The 19125-nt window shown below is 44.7% G+C and overlaps 1 protein-coding gene across 1 annotated transcript in view; it reads left to right on the plus strand.

Annotated features, from left to right (window-relative positions):
* Positions 1-15736, plus strand: part of ntng1a (netrin g1a) — a 154199-nt gene extending 138463 nt beyond the window's left edge. The window contains exons 6-8 of the mRNA XM_033985864.2: positions 2801-2935; positions 13956-14205; positions 15673-15736. Of these exons, the coding sequence (XP_033841755.2) occupies positions 2801-2935; positions 13956-14205; positions 15673-15736 (449 nt within the window). The remainder of the gene's footprint in view (positions 1-2800; positions 2936-13955; positions 14206-15672) is intronic.
* The last annotated feature ends 3389 nt before the right edge of the window (positions 15737-19125 follow it).

The following is a 19125-nucleotide window of genomic DNA, read 5'->3' on the forward strand; positions in this document are numbered from 1 at the left end:
GTCTCCATAAAGGCAGCGGGTCCCCATAAAGGCAGTAGGTCCCCATAAAGGTGGCAGGTCCCCATAAAAGCGGCAGGTCCTCATAAAAGCGGAAGGTCCCCATAAAGGTGGCAGGTCCCCATAAAAGTGGCAGGTCCCCATAAAAGTGGCAGGTCCCCATAAAAGTGGCAGGTCCTCATAAAAGCGGAAGGTCCTCATAAAAGTGACAGGTCCTCATAAAAGCGACAGGTCCTCATCAAGGCAGCAGGTCCTCATTAAAGTGTCAGGTCCCCATAATGACAGTGTGTATACAGATTTTAGTCCCGACATTGTTATAAACATCCGCCCACAGGGTCATGGACTCTGGATGTCACCCCTGTCCTCACAGCTGACCCCTGGGTGACCCCTGGGTGCTACGAGTGCGGGGACACGTGGAGCGGGTGCGATTCGACGGCGGCGCTTGTCAGTCTGGACGTGTCGAGGAGGTGAAGGTCACAGCGACAGGTTTAACTAATGAGCAGCTCTTGTTCAACGCTCCACAGGGAGACGAGCCTCGGTGAACAGGGTTATGTGAGCGAGAGCCGGGATGCACCGATACCGATACCGATACCGATACTGATACTACTGGCAACGACACAAGAGAAAACAGGGAAACGGGGAATTATTATATTACGGAAAATAACGGTTTGATCTGTTGAGAATGTGAGTTTTCGGTGAGGTTTTTGATCGGGTGCTGCTCTTGTGTGACCTGCTCTTGAAATGTTCCACGGTGTGGCATTAAACTGAACAATCTCTACAGAGAGAAAACAGTTCTACCACAAGGCTAAGTAACAGGTCAGATCTGTGGAAAGGCAACACAGTAAGAGTGCAATGAAAACACACAAATAAATTTAAGTTTAATGCCGCACTGTGGGACATTTATGGCAGCATCAGACTGTAGATATTCTTATTACACCCGATTAAAGGCCCAACAGGATATTGACTGAACCGATACCCGATCCAGTAAACGTTTTAGTATCAGTGCCAGTTTGTCCTTAATGCAGAGGCGCTGTTCACCAAAAGGCAGGACGGGCGACTGCTCGGGGCCCCCTGACCTCTAGGGCCCCCCAGACTCCTTCGGTCAATACTATAGACTGTTTATATAAATGGACGTAGCTAGCTAAACGTGCTAGCCTCCGTGTTCCAAACAGGAAGTGATCATGGGCGCATTTCCAGCTCCATCAACTCTGGCTCCAATTCACTTTTTATTGAAAAACTTTGACCCCTCTCTGTGTAAATGTTATTTCTTTAGACTCTGTGGTCGTTAGGACAGGGATATATTTTAGAAAGAGTGAGGTCTGGTAGGTGGGGCCCCTATGATTTTACCGCGGGGCCCCGTGACTCCGTTGTGACGCCTCTGTCTGTGACATACGGTACCAGAAAAGTTCCACTGTGTCAGTTTGGATCAAGTCGTCGGAGAAGAGTTCATATATTTGTGTTTGTTCTACAGGTAAAGTCAGACATCTGTGGCTTTGATCAACAAGAGGAATTTCAGATATTTAATCAGTAAATTTATTTGATTTGACACTTAAAAGCTGTTTTTGTAAATGAAAATAAGTCTGAAGATCTGCTACAGTTGAAAGTAACTCGCGGTTCTGCTGAGAATCTTTACATTTCTACACTTTTTGGCTGAACATTATAAAAAATGTGTTTGATTTTTGTACAGCAGAATGTGTCACCAGGTAATTCAAAGTGTTTTACAGAATAAGAAAGGAACTAAAATCACACAATAACAAATGAAAACATGAATAATCATCATAAAATTAACAGTAAAGGAGAAAAGTGCAGAATAAACCCCCTTCAGTCACAGCAGATGAACAGAACTGAGTCTGGATTTAAACATCGTCAAAGTCGAGGCCCGAGTCACATCAGGAAGAAAGAGACAAGTTTAAACTGAACGAAACTCAAACTATGATTCACCTGGTTTAGTCCTGGTTTAGTCCTGGATCAGTCCTGGTTTAGTCCTGGTTTAGTCCTGATTTAGACCTGGTTTAGACCTGGTTTAGTCCTGGTTTAGTCCTGGTTTAGTCCTGGTTTACTCCCGGTTTAGTCCCGGTTTAGACCTGTTTTAGTCCTGGTTTAGTCCTGGTTTAGTCCTGGTTTAGTCCTGGTTTAGTCCTGGTTTAGTCCTGGTTCAGTCCTGGTTTAGTCCTGGTTTAGTCCTGGTTTAGTCCTGGTTCAGTCCTGGTTTAGTCCTGGTTTAGTCCTCTGTGTGATGTTGTAGCTGTGTTAAAGTCTCTGAGCCACATGAGCCACAGGAGCCACAGACCTGAGTTCAGGGCAGATGGAGGTGTAGAATCTCTTTCTTTTCTTCTTCTTTCTTCAGACATTTGTTCTCTCGCGTGTTTCTTCTTTAGGTTTGTGATTCCAGTTGAATCGTTCGTATAAATTATAATCTGGGGTTTGCTCAGAGACTAAAGCTGCACAAAAAAAACAATGCCCATTTCAATGAGCCACAAACGTCAGCCATCTTTGTCTCTTTTTTCAGTTTGTCCATTTCTTCTCATCACTCGTCCTCCTACTCCTGTCTTTTCACCTCTTTCTCTTCAATGACTCCAGTTTTATAGCAGCATGTGCGGAGATCCCATCCCTCTGCATGAGTCTGACATGTTCATTTTGTGCAGAAAAGTGTTAATTTAAATCATCTATAATCAATAATCCTCCTCTGTGTTTTCATTCTGTCTCATAACAGTTGAAATGGAAGCATCATGTTTAAATCTGAGTTTATTCTGATCCCAGACGTGTCAGGGTCATTGGACGTGTGTGTGTTCTGTTTTTCCAGATTGTAATTGTAACTCCTATGGCTCTGTCAGTGATCGCTGTAATGGCACAGGATTTTGTGTTTGTAAGGAGGGCTCTACGGGGCCCAAGTGTCAGGACTGTCTCCCTGGATTTATGTGGGACAATGGCTGCAAATGTAAGTAGAACTTCCTTCTCCTCGGCGCCTCGGCTCTGATCTCTGCTTTTTTTTTTTAATGTGTTTATTGCTGCTGTCGCTCTTCTGATCTCTGCTGTGCGCGAGTTCAAAATGTCCGTCTGTGAAGCTGAGGATCTGCCCCCGTGTTTATGTTCGGACGCGGAGACGTTAGCTTTAGCCGCGTGCTAACTGTGCAGCGCAGACGTCGCTCTTTATGGTAAACGATCACATTTTTATAAAGGCTCAAAGCGATTTACGTCGAAGAACCGCTCACACACACACACACACACACACACACACTGGGATGAGCTGGGTGAAGTGTCTTGCCCAACGACACAACGACAGTGTTCATTTTAAACCCCAAACAGACCTACAAACATGTAGCTTCTTGTAATGTTACGTTTTACACCGTTTCCCCGGCTGACAGTTTATTGTACTGCTGCATGTGCAATGGGAACCTTTAAAGCCTCACTCTGGAACATTTCTGGTGTGGTTTCGCTGCCTCATGTCTCTTTGCAGATGTTATTCCTTTACCTAAGATGCTCCACATTATGGCATTAAACATATTTATCATGTTTTTTATTGAATTACACGAGTTTTAATTGAAAAAACTTTTTAAAAACATGCATTGTACAGTATGAGCGGGGTCGCCTTTTCACAGATCTGACTCGTAACGCCTCACAGAGATGAATATGTTTAATGCTCAAACAAAACGCTAACTCTGCGGAGAAAAGCAGGTGGCAGACTCTTCATCAGAAAGTTACAGAGTGGAGCTTTAATCTTGAACTTTTACCAAATAAACACGTTTTTTTGGCGGACATTTTAAAACATCGTTCGTCAAGTTACGTCCCGAAGTATTTTTATTTATTTAAGTTTATTTACACAGAGGGACCCAGTGAGACTCTCTTCTTCTTTTGGACGTGCTCTCGGTTTAATCTGCTTCACAAAAAGTATAAAATTATATGAACACGTGTCGCTATTTGTCGGTTTAGCCCAAACTACAGGAGAGAACAGGACGGACAGTTAGCATCTCCGCGCGCGACAAAAACAACAGAGCGACATCAGAGCTCGACTTAAACACAAAGAAAATATAATCACAGATGAAAATAAAGACAAAAATAATCACAAAAGAACAGTTTAAGTGTGAGATTGTAACAGATACTGAGACGAGGCAGAGGTCAAACCCCGAGGTTATACAAAGGGCAAAGGTCACACGAAGAAGAAACAAAAACACAGAAGAACAAAACCAGGTCTGAGCAAAACTGTGATGAACAAAAGCTCCATTCTGTGTCGTTCTACAGATTTATATAAATATAAATCTGTATAAAACATAAAACAGAAGCAGGTGTGAGGACAGAAGTTTATTATCACATTATTCAACCCTGATTGTGTCTCTAACGTCTCCAGTTTTTCTTTTGGTTGGAGTGTGGTCCATTTGTGTCATGTGACCTGGTGTTAAATGTTCCAGTGTCAGGGATGAACAAACACGTGAGGGATTCTGGGAGTTTTTGAGTCTTTCCTCAGATAAATGTCACACAGAGACTGAAAAAACACTGAGGATTTAAATCCATCACCTCGTCACACACACGTGTGTCATACGGTGTGTATAAACACACACATGTGTCATAGTGTGTATTAGAGCACATCTGGAGCTGTTTTCCTGTCGGACGTTGGCCGTGTTGTGTCTGTGTGTTGTGATTGTGTGTTGTGTCTGTGTGTTGTAGTTGTGTGTTGTGTCTGTGTGTTGTGGTTGTGTGTTGTAGTTGTGTGTTGTGTGTTGTAGTTGTGTGTTGTGTTGTAGTTGTGTGTTGTGTCTGTGTGTTGTGGCTGTGTGTTGTGGTTGTGTGTTGTGGCTGTGTGTTGTGTTTGTGTGTCTGTGTGTTGTGTCTGTGTGTTGTGTCTGTGTGTTGTGTCTGTGTGTTGTGTCTGTGTGTTGTGTGTTGTGTCTGTGTGTTGTGTCTGTGTGTTGTGTCTGTGTGTTGTGGTTGTGTGTTGTGTTGTGGCTGTGTGTTGTGTGTTGTGTCTGTGTGTTGTGGTTGTGTGATGTGTGATGTGTGTTGTGTGTTGTGTCTGTGTGTTGTGTCTGTGTGTTGTGGTTGTGTGATGTGTGATGTGTGTTGTGTGTTGTGTCTGTGTGTTGTGTCTGTGTGTTGTGTCTGTGTGTTGTGTCTGTGTGTTGTAGTTGTGTGTTGTGTCTGTGTGTTGTAGTTGTGTGTTGTGTCTGTGTGTTGTAGTTGTGTGTTGTGGTTGTGTGATGTGTGTTGTAGTTGTGTGTTGTGTCTGTGTGTTGTGTGTCGTTGTGTTGTGGCTGTGTGTGTGTTGTGTGTTGTGTGTGTGTTGTGTGTTGTGTGATGTGTGTTGTGTGTCGTTGTGTTGTGGCTGGACGCACACAGAGCTCTTCTCTGTTTCCAGTCTCACAACAGCTGAGCCAATATTGAGCGGTGCCCTGCTGCCTGTGGTCTGTTTGAAAAGCCCTCGCCCCACGCCGTCCCCTCGCCGTCCCCTCGCCGTCCCCTCGCCGTCCCCTCACCGGCGCTTCGCCAGCCCCTCGCCCCTCGCCGTCCCCTCGCCGTCTTCTCGCCAGTCCCGCTCTCCCCCCGCCGCCATGTACCGCAGTGTCATCCAAGTCCAACATTTTCACAGGAGCGGGCGCCGAGTCCGACCGCAGCCTCGTTTGTTATTTGTTGTCGTTTTTATATATTTGGATTTCCCCCGGCTACAGCACAAAGCCGCGCTGTCATGTTCTCACACTTTTAAATGTCACCAATTTTTCATTGTTTGTTCGAATCAAACTGGAGCCACCTGGACAAAAGTTTGGAAAAAGCTTCTATTTTAGACGAGGGAGAAGGTTAGAGCGGAGTCGGCCATTTTGGACGTGTCTGCGAGCGTTAAACGGGGCTGGTCCGGTATCGATTCTGGTATCGGTGAACGCTCCAATACCGCACGTTTTTCAAGTATCGATATCAGTGAGGACTCAGATCTCCGAGCCGATACCGCTCTGTATTTTCCAGAATGAACCTTTAAACGCGACACTGCTGACGTCTGCGGCTAATGCTAATGCTAATGCTAACACCCAGGACTTACAATGTTTATTTTAGTTTGTTTTTCTGTTTGTTTTGTCTTTTAAACAGATTTTTTTTTTTCAGATTTGGCTCCTCTTAATATTTAAACTCACTTGTTTCTTCTGGAACCGTTTCAAGTTTGAATTTGACCACAGTGGCTCAGTCGGTAGAGCATTTAACACATATAACACACATATATATATTCATTTAACCGTATTTATTTGTTATATTTTGATCTTTTAATGCAACAGATTTTATTAGAATATTGTTTTTTGTTTTTTTGTTTTCTAGGATGCAATGGAAAATTTGCAAATATCAAAAGCGTTTGTGGGAGATTAAGTTTGTTCTGAATAAAAATGTGTTTTTTTAAAATCAAACGAGCTAATATCACGGCGCTAAATATCGCTAAAAACGTCCAATAATTAAAAAAACACGCTGCATAAATGTTTATAATCCAGATTTCATATTAAAAGTGCAGTTTTTGTTCATTAAACTCTCTTTTTGTGGTTGAATTGTGCGTCGTCCTGACTCCTGCACACAGTGATACAACACGCCCGACAACAGATGATCTTTGTGTTATTTTTAGACGGTTTAATACTTGTGTGAGCCGTCTGTGCGCCCGGATTATCGTCGCTCGCACTTTTTACTGCTAATGGCATATTTTAGCACGTGCGCCCGGGCGCCTGTTCGGAGCGCCCCACGGTGGTGTTCCCGAGAACTTGTAAAAACATCACCTGTAAAAAGTTTGATTCTGAATATTCACGTCGGCGCAGTCTGGAGACGTGTTACTGTAACCCAGGCGTACGCTTTAAAAATAGAACTTTAAATCAGCTTGTGTCTCTATGGTTCTCATCTCCGACACCTGCGGGTCGTTATGTCAGAATTTACACGTTTTAAATCACAATATTCAACAAAAAAACACTTAAACAAACACGTCCGCCGACCTCCACGTGAGAAAAACTGTATCACATCAGCGAGAGGATGAATGAGTTTGTGAAATTAGCCCCTGCAGCTTTGAAATGTTTAAAATTTGTCACATTTATTCTTCAAAATGTGTTTTTTTTTTTCAGGTTTTAATCACGTTATAATGATTTATGACGGTTTATTTCTGTCTCAGCTGAACAAAATAACACCACACACAGGAAAAGAACAAGAAAACACCTGTATATCCCGTCTAGTGTTAAATGCCAGGGAGAAGTTAAAGGCAGAGGGCGCTGTTTTTATAGTCTGTTTATGAGCCTGGCTTTGAGCATGGCTGACCTCTGACCTCAAGACTCTGTGGACATTGCCGTGTTGCTCGGAGCCTCAGAAAACACTTTAAACTATATAAATTTTCCCAGATTGTTACGTCATAGGTATAAGATGTAACTCCAACTGTGTCTGAAAAACTTAAAGAATACAAAGTTAGTTAAAGTTCTAATCAAAAACAGACCTGGAGTTGTGTTTTGTTTCATTCACATGTTTGAGTCGCACTTTATTATTAGTCTGTAACATCTCCAAAGCTCAAAACGCTCTGTTCCACCTTGTGATGTCATCAAGTGGTAGTTTTCATGTTAACTCCTCCCACTTTTACCTTTAGTTCAGTCGAGATAAGAGACAACTCCAGGACTGAAATGATCCAGATGATTCTATAAATGAAGGTGTGTGGAGTTTAAAAACACAGTGGAGCACTTCCTGTATCACCACATGATGACATCACAAGGTGGAACAGAGTGTTTCCAGCCTAAATCTGCAGGTTTGTGTGTTAAACATGTGAGAATGAAACAAAACACAACTCCAGGTCTGTGTGTGACGAGGAAATGACAGACCAGATCAGAGAAAAGTGCAGTCTGGCCCTTTAAAGTTTCATAAATATCCCAGATTGTGGCTTTATCCGTGTCGTCCTGTGGCGTCGTGTCTCATTCTCTTCAGTCTCTGCAGTTCTTCATCGTCAAGATACTTTGAAAACTTGTTGTGACCTTGTCCTCCTCCTCCTCCTCCTCATCCTCCTCCTTCTCCTCCCCCTCCTCCTCCTCCTCCTCTCCTGCAGACTCCTCCTCTCCTGCAGACTCCTCTCCTCCTCCTCCTCCTCTCCTGCAGACTCCTCCTCCTCTCCTCCTCCTCTCCTCCTCTTTGTGCTTGCAGACTCCTCTCCTCCTCCTCCTCCTCCTCCTCCTCCTCTCCTGCAGACTCCTCCTCCTCTCCTCCTCCTCTCCTCCTCCTCTCCTCCTCTTTGTGCTTGCAGACTCCTCTCCTCCTCCTCCTCTCCTCCTCCTCTCCTCTTTGTGCTTGCAGACTCCTCTCCTCCTCCTCCTCCTCTCCTCCTCCTCTCCTCCTCTCTTGCAGACTCCTCTCCTCCTCCTCCTCCTCTCCTGCACACTCCTCTCTTCCTCCTCCTCCTCTCCTGCACACTCCTCTCCTCCTCCTCCTCCTCTCCTCCTCCTCCTCCTCCTCTCCTCCTCCTCCTCCTCTCCTCCTCCTCTCCTCCTCCTCTCCTCCTCCTCCTCTCCTCCTCCTCTCCTCCTCTCCTGCAGACTCCTCCTCCTCCTCCTCTCCTCCTCCTCCTCCTCCTCCTCCTCCTCCTCTCCTGCAGACTCCTCTCCTCCTCCTCCTCTCCTCCTCTCCTGCACACTCCTCTCCTCCTCCTCTCCTCTCCCCCTCTCCTCCTCCTCCTCCTCCTCTCCTCCTCTTTGTGCTTGCAGACTCCTCTCCTCCTCCTCCCCTCCTCCTCCCCTCCTCCTCCTCCTCTCCTCCTCCTCCTCTCCTCCTCCTCCTCTCCTCCTCCTCCTCTCCTCCTCTTTGTGCTTGCAGACTCCTCCTCCTCCTCCTCCTCCTCCTCCTCCTCTCCTCCTCCTCCTCTCCTGCAGACTCCTCCTCCTCTCCTCCTCCTCTCCTCCTCCTCTCCTCCTCCTCCTCCTCTCCTGCACACTCCTCCTTCTCTCCTCCTCTCCTCCTCCTCTCCTCCTCTCCTGCAGACTCCTCTCCTCCTCTTCCTCCTCCTCTCCTCCTCTCCTGCAGACTCCTCTCCTCCTCCTCCTCCTCCTCCTCTCCTCCTCCTCTCCTCCTCTCCTCCTCCTCTCCTCCTCTCCTGCAGACTGGAGAAGCCAATTAAAAACTCAAATCTCTGGTCAAACACAGGAGGCCCCAGACGGGGCATCTGGCTTTACAAATATTATCCTTCATATCAAAAGCAAACGGCGTCCGCGGCGTCATTTACGGCGGCGTGTTTACATCTGGAGGAGGATTTCAACGGGATCAGCCTGTGCGGACCGCCATCACGCTCACGCCATCACGCTCACGCCATCACGCTCACGCCATCACGCTCACGCCATCACGCTCACGCCATCACGCTCACGCCATCACGCGCACAGCTGCGTCTCCTCTCACCAACACTCGGGTCGTTCTTTCGTTCTGAGTGAGATTTCAGAGTAAAAGAGAACAGAAATTGTGTAGGTGATTCAAAATGGCGATTATTTACAGGCATTTCCACTACAGTGCAGGTGAGGAGGAGGAGGAGGTGCAGATGAGGAGGAGGAGGTGTGGAGGAGGAGGAGGAGGAGGTGCAGATGAGGAGGAGCAGATATCCAGTTGATCCAGACGTTTACACAATATAAAAAGACACATTCTTTTTTCTCACTGTCTGATGTGAAATCAGACTAAACTTTTCCTGTTTTAGTTTCATCAGGATCAACAAAATTATTTTATTTGCTAAACGTCAGAACAAAGAGACAAATGCACTTCATTAGTGTTTGGTTCCTTTGTTTTTAAACTGTGTGATTTGGGTCAAATGTTTTGGATTTCCGTCCTCAAACTTCTCACAATAGTTGAGTTTTGTCCCATTCGTCCAGAGATGTGACGTAACTGAGCTCAGGTTGTGCCCGTCTCACTCGCACGGGCCTTTTCTGGTCTGTTCATACATCAGGTCTTTGTTATCATTAAGCCTCTTTGTCACCACTTTGGCCTCACGTTTCAGGTCATTGTCCGTTTAGACACAAAAGTTTAGACGTTTAGAGACAGTAACATGACTCCGCCTTTAAACAGTTTGGGAAAAGCCCGATGATGATGTCATGTCTTTGGAAGCTTCTGATTGGTTTATTGACGACGTTTGAGTTAATTAGAGACGCAACTGTGCAAGAAGTGACAGAGTACAGCTTTAACACAGTTTACAAGAGATTTATTTGATCTGTTCACCAAAGTACGACTATAGCTCCTCTCTCCCTCACCTCCTCTCTCCTCTCCTTTTTCCTCCTCTCTTCCTCTCCTCCTCCTCCTCCTCAGCACAAACTCATGCGTTTCAGTTTTATCTTTTCACCAAAATAAAACTATGGTCCCATAAAAAAAACCCACAGAAACACATTTACTCCACAGTCATCTTAATCTCTCAGGTGTTTTTAGCGTGTTAGCGTCACTGGTGGTCATTTTAAAGCTGCACTGTGTAACTTTGTGCCCGGGATGTTCCACAGTGTCGTTATAAACCGACACACACACACTCACACACACTGTCACGTGTGTGTTTAGTGCAGAAAAACCTTCAAACACGTGATAATGTGACGACTTGACCTGGAGACGTCACCTGCTCGTGTCCACGGAGAAGAACAAGATACTTTTAATGTCGTACTGTGGAACATTCTGAGAAAAACAGTGACGCTTTCATGGAGACGAGCAGAAAAGTGACACAGTGAAGCTTTAAACCCAGAGCTGTGTCGTGTTTCACAGCAGCTGTTTTTGCTCCGTCGGGTTCAGAACAGAAACGTGACTTTGTGTCGGTTCAAAGCTCAAATAAATGAGCCAGAAAAAGCAACGGAGCAGAAACGACGAGAATATGAGACCGGAAACATCAGGAAATACAACTGAGCCTGGTTTTGTTTCTCATCAGATTGTTTCTCGTTTATTCTGATGAAAAAACATAAAAAGTTTGAAAATACAGTTTAAAAAGATCAGATAATAAAAGAGAGAAGATGAACAGAGTTTGTGAAGGAGGAAAAGAACACGTCCCCGAAGAGACTCGTGACACAGAACAACACCTGCACCAGCTGTCCTCTCCTCTCCTCCTCCTCCTCCTCCTCCTCTCCTCCTCCTCCTCCTCTCCCCTCACCCTCCTCCTCCCCCCTCCTCCTCCTCTCCTCGCCTCCTCCTCCTCTCCTCCCCTCCTCCTCCTCCTCTCCTCCTCCTCCTCCTCTCCCCTCACCCTCCTCCTCCCCCCTCCTCCTCCTCTCCTCGCCTCCTCCTCCTCTCCTCCCCTCCTCCTCCCCTCCTCATCTTCTCGCTCTTCACTTCCTCTCTACTCTTCTCTCTCCTCTCTTCCTCTCTTCTCTCTCTTCTTCTCCTCCTCTCTTTCTTTTCTCTCTTTTCCTCACCTTCTCTCTCCTCTATTCCTCCTTGCCCTCTCTCTCCTCCTCTCCTCTACTTCTCTTCTCTCTTCCACCCCGTCTCTCTGCCTCTCCTTCTCCTCTCTTCATCTCCTCTCTCTTCCTCTCCTCTCTCTTCTCTCTCCTTCACTCTCTCCTCTCTCTCCTCTCTCTTCCTTTCCTCTCTCTTCTCTCTCCTCCACTCTCTCTTCTCTCTCCTCTCTTCCTCCTCTCCTTCCCCTCTCTCTTCTCTCTCCTCATTGTCCTCTCTTCCTCCTCTCCTTCTCCTCTCTCCTCCCTCTCCTCTCTCTTCTCTCTTCCTCCTCTCCTTCCCCTCTTCTCCTCTCTCTCCTCTCTCTTCTCTCCTCTCTCTTCCTCTCTTCTCTCTCTTCCTCTCTCTTCTCTCTCTTCCTCTCTCCTCTCTCTTCTCTCTTCCTCCTCTCCTTCTCCTCTCTCCTCCCTCTCCTCTCTCTTCTCTCTCTTCTCTCTTCCTCCTCTCCTTCCCCTCTTCTCCTCTCTCTCCTCTCTCTTCCCTCCTCTCTCTTCCTCTCTTCTCTCTCTTCCTCTCTTCTCTCTCTTCCTCTCTCTTCTCTCTCTTCCTCTCTCCTCTCTCTTCTCTCTTCCTCCTCTCCTTCTCCTCTCTCTTCTCTCTCTTCTCTCTCCTCCTCTCCTTCTCCTCTCTCCTCTCTTCTTCCTCCTCTCCTTCTCCTCTCTCTTCTCTCTCTTCTCTCTCCTCCTCTCCTTCTCCTCTCTCCTCTCTTCTTCCTCCTCTCCTTCTCCTCTCTCTTCTCTCTCTTCTCTCTCCTCCTCTCCTCTCTCCTCTCTTCTTCCTCCTCTCACACTATCACGTCTGAACACATTTCAAACTCACCGTTGACGTTGCTGATTCTCCGGTGCAGCGTGTTTCTATCTTTGCCGTCTTTTTTGGCTGAAACGTTCCGTAGTGTGGCGTTAAACTTACCTGTCGTCACGGAGACAGGCCAGGAACGACACCCGGCCAAGTCACGGGTCAGATCTGCGGAGTGGTGACACTTCACTCGTGTGTTTTTTTTTCCCAGTTTGAACAAATTAAAATAACTGTAATTCAATTAATGTGAGACGAACACGTTTAATGCCATAGTTTGGAACATTGCGTGTGTGTGTGTGTGTGTGTGTGTGTGTGTGTGGGCTCCGTGTCGCTCTAGCCTCTGTTCCTCACTGTTTATCGGTGCGTGTAGCATTAGCTCGTGGACGCCGCTGCCTTTGTTTGCCTGCAGCTTGCCTGACAGCTTGGCTCCTTTGGGAATTCTGTGGCCTCGGCGTTCCCGGTTCTAAATATATACGCCAATTTTCACCTGACGTTCGGCTGGTGGAAAGTCACTGCTGTTTTGGGGGAACGCCGCGCAGACGGAGGGCTTTGTGTGCAGACAAATTGTTGGGAAGTGCCTTATTCTGTTGATTTTTTTTTTTTTTTTTTTTTGGGAACTTGAGGCGAAAATAATGACTCAATTAGCCGTGGAAATAAACTGGGAATAAAAATGTGTCTGTGTAATCCCTCAGTCGTCCAACGGAATTCTCTTAACGGAACAAAAACGCCACTCGCCAAATGCGTAGCTCAACATTTGAGAGAAATATAAAGACTATACAGAGGTGTAGCTCATCGCAGATCTGGTTTGTTATGCTAACAGCTAGCATAGCATTCTGTTATATCTTTACTGTCGTCAACAAAACCTCCAACCAAACCAGAACAGGACGTCCCACTGTGAGTTTGTATTAACGGGGGGCCCATGTGATGCTTTTTGCCCCGGGCCCCCAAATTTCTGTTGATGGGCCTGTTTGTCAAAAATAAATACGACAGTAATTCATTGTATTATTTTGTGATCTTTTTCGTTTACTATTTATGTTTTTAAATTAAGATTCTTGTTTGCTACTATGACTCCTCTTTGTATGAGAAGGGGCCCGGGTGAGGCTTTCTGCCCTGGGTCCTTAACTTTTCAGTCGACGTCTCTGCTTATACTTCCTGTTTATGAAATTACTCAAAAGTACTTTCTATAAACGTGCTTTTCAGTAATTTCTTGTGTGATCATTTCCTACTATGATGAGTATTTGTATTAGAAGGGGGGCCCATGAGAGGCTTTCTGTCCTAGGCCTCTAAATTTCTGTCACCGGCCCTGCTCTGACTTCCTATTTTTTTAAATGACTTAAAAATACTTTCTATAAATGTACTTTTCAGTCATTTCTTGTGTGTCCCAGGTCCCAATGTCCTACAGATCCAGAACAGGACCCTTCTTCTATGATTACTATTTGTATTAGAGGGGGGCCCATGTGAGGATTTTTGTCCTGGGCCCCCATATTTCTGTCACCAGCCCTGCTTACACTTCATGTTTTGGAAATTACTTAAAAGTACTTTCTATAAACGTACTTTTGAGTCATTTCTTGTGTGATCATTTCCTACTATGACGAGTATTTGTATTAGAGGGGGGCCCATGTGAGGCTTTCTGCCCTGGGCCCCCAAATTTCTGTTGCCGGCCCTGCTCCGACTTTCTATTTTGGAAACGACTTAAAAGTACTTTCTATAAACGTACTTTTGAGTCATTTCTCGTGTGAAGAAAACATGTCCGCTTCTAACTCGTGTTTCTTTGTCTCCTCCAGCTCGTGTTTGCGACAACGAACTCCTGCGCTGTCAGAACGGCGGCGAGTGCGTCAACAACGTCCGCTGCAACTGTCCGGCCGCGTTCACCGGGGTGCTCTGTGAAAAAGCCCGCTGCGAGAACGAACTGGGCGGCTGTCAGGGGCCCAACTCCGGACACGCCCCTCTGACCTCCGACCCCTCCTCCAAACCCCTGCTCCTCCTCCCGCTGCTGCTGTCGGGCTGGTCGCTGCTGAGGGACGCCCCCTCCTGGCCGGTCTAAAGACGCCCGCGGGCCCCCCACCCCACACCACCCACCCGCTCATCCCCCTCCAATAATCAGCCACTTACAACGAACAGTCATGAGCTTTTCGGGACTTGAATGAGCTTCGCTGCCCCCAGTGGACATTTGCGATACCGGGAATGTGCCAGAGTGCAAAAACTTTTCATTTAACTTTAAAGAATATATATGAAAAAAAATAAAAACTTTAAAAATGCCAGATGTTATTTAAAAAAAGAGTAAAAACGAGCAAGGAACGAACGACTGAAAGACTCCCCCCCCTCCCCACAAAGCCATACCAGGTACTTGAGCTCCTTCCAGACGGGACAAACCCAAGATGACAGACTTCCTCATGTCCTCTCTTATCGCCACGGCAACAACAGCTGCGACCAATCAGCAGTCGGCTCCTCTTCTTCTCGACGGTGGCCCGCGCCGGTCTGCTCCTCCCGGGGGACGCCTTTCTTCGCGAGTTACTCCAGTGTTGGCGAGACTCGGGATCTGAAAAGAAGCTTTCAAAAGTGTCGAGGCAGAACACGAAACTAAAGTCCGCCGAGCGAAGAGCGACGCTGGGAGAGTTCTTTGCTGCCAGTGCATTGTAGATAGAAGGGAATCTGTACCGGACTGTGCCATTTTGAGAACCCCCATCTTGTTTATCTCTTTGTCTTCTGTCGTTCTCCTCCTGTGTTCTGTTCTTCCTCTCCTCCTCCTCCTCCTCCTCCTCTTTCCTGTCATGCTGCCACACACTTGTGCTTTTGTGAGAACCTGTTTGACCCTCGTTGGTGGAAAGACGAGTTTGTCCAATGATGACGACGCCCCACGTTAACCAAATCAGTTCACAGATTATTTTCCCCGCACACCGTACGTAGACGCGCCTCGCCTTCCCGCAGATCTGGCCCGACGATAGTTTATGATCTGATGAGAACTGCTTAGAAAATCATCGTATTTGCGAGTCGAGCCAAACGGTCTCGTCGTTCCTTTTGTATCTTCGCCAAACTGTGACTGAACAGGGCGACCGTAAATGTAACTCAACAACCAAAACGTCCCCCTCCATTTTGAGTTTTGTTTTTGCTGATTTCACTTTTCGTTTTCGTGCAGGTGACTATCCTTTGTATTGGCAACGTGCTGGCATCAAAGAAAATCAGTTTACATATACGGTATTAACGAAGTCTAATCCAACCCCACCAAAGGACATGTACATGTTTTGTTCTTGCTTTAACACTTGACAATTTAAGTGAATAAAAGTTTAAAAAATACGTGTTGTTGTTGTTGTTTTTCACTGCAGCTAAAGTCACGATTTCAGCCATTTTGAAATCTGTCGTTACGTGTGAACAGGGACCAGGATTTTAGGGGGCCCCATGTGAAACTTCTTACCCCAAGCCCCCAAATGAAAGTCAACGCCTCAAACGGACACAAAAGAGTTTAAAGTTTAAAAAAATCTTGAAATTAGCCAAACGTTAAAGCCGACCCGCCCTGTTGTATTCTCACATGTCACCACTAGATGATGCCGACGTGGTTTTGGTTTGACAGAAGAAGAACGGAGAGAACGCAGGTGAGTCTGACAGGTGAGGGGAAGGGGGAGGAGCCAGGTAAAAGAAGCGGGAGGAGCCAGGTAAGGGGAGGTGGAAAGGGTTTCACAACTGACATTTACAGAGGAAAATGAAGTATTTTTATCGTGAAGAAATCATGTTTGCATAATATGAAACATTTGATCAACGCAACGCAATTACAATAAAAATACATGTATTTTTTCATCAAAGACATAAAATGACATGTATTTTTTCATTAAAGGTATACAAATACATGTTTTTTTTCATTAAAGATATACAAATACATGTGTTTTTTCATTAAACATATACAAATACATGTTTTTTTTCATTAAAGATATACAAATACATGTGTTTTTTCATTAAAGATATACAAATACATGTCAGAACAGCTGCACTGGGTTCGTGTTTGACTCTACACTCGTGATGGGACGTTCGGCTCTTTTGTGGGATCTGAATCTTTTGGATCCGTTCACTTCAAAGAGCCGTTCACAAAAGGCTCTTTTATTGTTTTTATTTAAACGACAGAAGCCAAAGTGAAAACTCATTTAATCTGCAAAATAATCACAGAGGAACAGAACCGAGGCTCAGATGTTTAAACTGGTTCAAGCTCAGAGCGGGAGAGTGTTTACCCTTTAATAAAATAAATATGAGGCCAAATATGTTTTTTATGCACAAATCTGTCACGTGCGTCGCCTGCTCTGCCTCTGAGATGATTCTTCTGTTGGTTCAGCATTTCTCAGTGTAAAAATGCACAGAAATTAGAAAGAAAAAGATCCGGTTCTTTTAAAATGCGAGATCTGATTCCCAACCGTTCACTTTAAGGAATCGTTTCAAAGAGCCGAGTCCTTCACAAACACCACATCACTTCTCTACACTGACACTGATTTTGTTTTTTAATTAAAATATTTCAAAGCAAATCCCATATTTCCTGCAGGTTTCCAGTCGTCCGCCATCTTGAATCCACAAAAACAAACAAACAAACAAACAAACAAACAGAGACGACGCTCCTCGGACAAACTGATCTCTTTGTGCTGTTTATTCTGAATCCAATCGACTAAAGATTTGTTTCGCCGCATTGTCAGAGGCCGAATTAAATATTTACAAGTATCGACGTCTCCTGCCGCGGCTCAAACTTTATATAGTGAGACTTGTCAGAAAGTGGACGGTTCATTTATTATCTGAAACACGGCCCCTCCTCCTCCCGAACACGCCGCTCCGCCTTCGACAGCTCCGATCTGAAACACGACAAGATTTTAACTCTACTTAACTCAAAGATGTGGTTTTTCGAGGTGTTTTTTGATCAATGAATAAAAGATGAACGTGACGGCGTTGGTGCGTTTGGGATGACATCACAGCGATTCCGATAATGTTTAATACACGTGAAGCAGGTAAGGTCAGGTTTTAGACGGGGGGGGGGGGGGGGGGGGGGCTATGTCTCTCTGGTCTGAGGAGCTGGAGGAAGTGTCTGGGGTGAGGTAAGTCCCGGATAAGAGGAAGAAAATGAATGGGCGTGGCAGGTAAAATGAGGTAATAGAGCTCATCCTCCATAGAAGTTAAACATTTACACGTGAATATTAGTTTGGATAAAGTACAAAGTTATTAACGGGTAAATGTGGCTCCGCCCCCTCACCTGGGAGTATGACATCATCACCTTCTAAAATCGGAAAGGTGTAAGTAAATATAGTGGAAAAGTTCAGGAATAAACGAGCAGGTTTCACACCCCTCACCAGAATAAACTGTTTATGTAAATGGACAGAGCTAACACGCTAGCTGCAGCGTTACAAACAGGAAGTGATCATGGGCGCACTTCCTGCTCCATCAACTCGTCATTTTGGTCTTAAATGTTCGTATTAACCCTCTACATGGTCCTGGTGTTTATTTTATTTATTTAATTTTTTGGGTTATTTTGAGGGTTTTTTTCTTTATTTATTTTTTATTTTTCTTTACTTTATCTTTCTTTATTTCTTTATTTATTTTATTTTATTTATTTGTATTATTATTATTATTATTATTGTTATTTTGAGTTCATTTTTAAGAGTTTATTTATTTATTTATTTATTTATTTTCTTTATTTTTTGTTTCTTTCTTTCTTTACTTTATTTCATTTCATTTATTTTTTTATTTATTTTTTTTAGGTTATTTTGTGTTTATTTTGTTTTATTTTTTATCTGTCCCCTCTCTCTGTCTCTGCTGCTTCAGACTCATTCTGGTCTTAAATGTTCGTATTAACCCTCTACATGATCCTGGGGTTTTTATTTCACTATTGTGTCTGTAAATCAAGATATGAACATTAATAACAGACAAATCAGGTCCTTCTTAGCAACGCTGTCAATCAAACCTGTTGCTAACGCTCACTTCCGCTGGCGTTAGCAACAGGTTTGATTGACAGCGTTGCTATGCGCCTGTTCCCTGCTAAACGTCGTGTACCTTTAAAAATAAATGCTGTTCTTGTAAATTAAATGGTAATGACAGATTTTGATCGATATTTGCTCTTTTTAGCGTATGAAATATCGGCTTTAAATCTGCGGCGCTTTTATGCTTTTGTTTTGGTCGATCTGCTGCGTAAAAATCCATTTAAAGATTTAAATAAACACTTTAATATGAAGAGACGCTGCACAGACGTGACACAGACGTGACTCAGACGTGACTGTGGGGAAAGTTTGAGGAGTTTGGAGAGAAGTTAAATTTAAAAAAAAAATGGGGAAAATGATTAAAATGAGCCCGATATATCGACACAAACGTAACGACAGAGTTTATCAGATATCGGCTGATCTGGTGTCTAAAGAATCGGTATCGGTCATGAAAAAAAAACAAAACTAATAATACTACTACTACTACTACTACTACCACAGCCACGGCTACTATAAATACCACTTCTACTGCCACTACCACTTTTACTACCACTACTACCACAAATACCACTTCTACTACCAGTACCACACTACCTATACTATTACTACTAGTACCACTACTACTACAAATACAACTACTACCACTTCTGCTACCACTACCACACTACCACTACTACTACTACTATTACTACAAATACCAATATTACTTCTACTACTATAAATACCACCACCATTACTACTACTACTACTACTACTACTACTATAAATACCACCACCATTACTACTACTACTACCACCACTACTCGTGCGTCTGGTGTGAGTTCCTCTCTCATGTGGCGATGAGTCACATGACGACCTGTGGGTCTGTTAAAGGTCATCGCTTTAAACCGAGGTCAGGGTCAGTTTGTCGAGTCTTTGTGACCTTTGACCTCTGAGTCCAGATGGAGAATCAGGAGAAAAAACAAAAATAAATCACGAAGAACATTTACAAAAATAATCAAACTCCACACAGAAC

Source organism: Periophthalmus magnuspinnatus, chromosome 20, assembly GCF_009829125.3.
Source record: "Periophthalmus magnuspinnatus isolate fPerMag1 chromosome 20, fPerMag1.2.pri, whole genome shotgun sequence".
Lineage (NCBI taxonomy): Eukaryota > Metazoa > Chordata > Actinopteri > Gobiiformes > Gobiidae > Periophthalmus > Periophthalmus magnuspinnatus.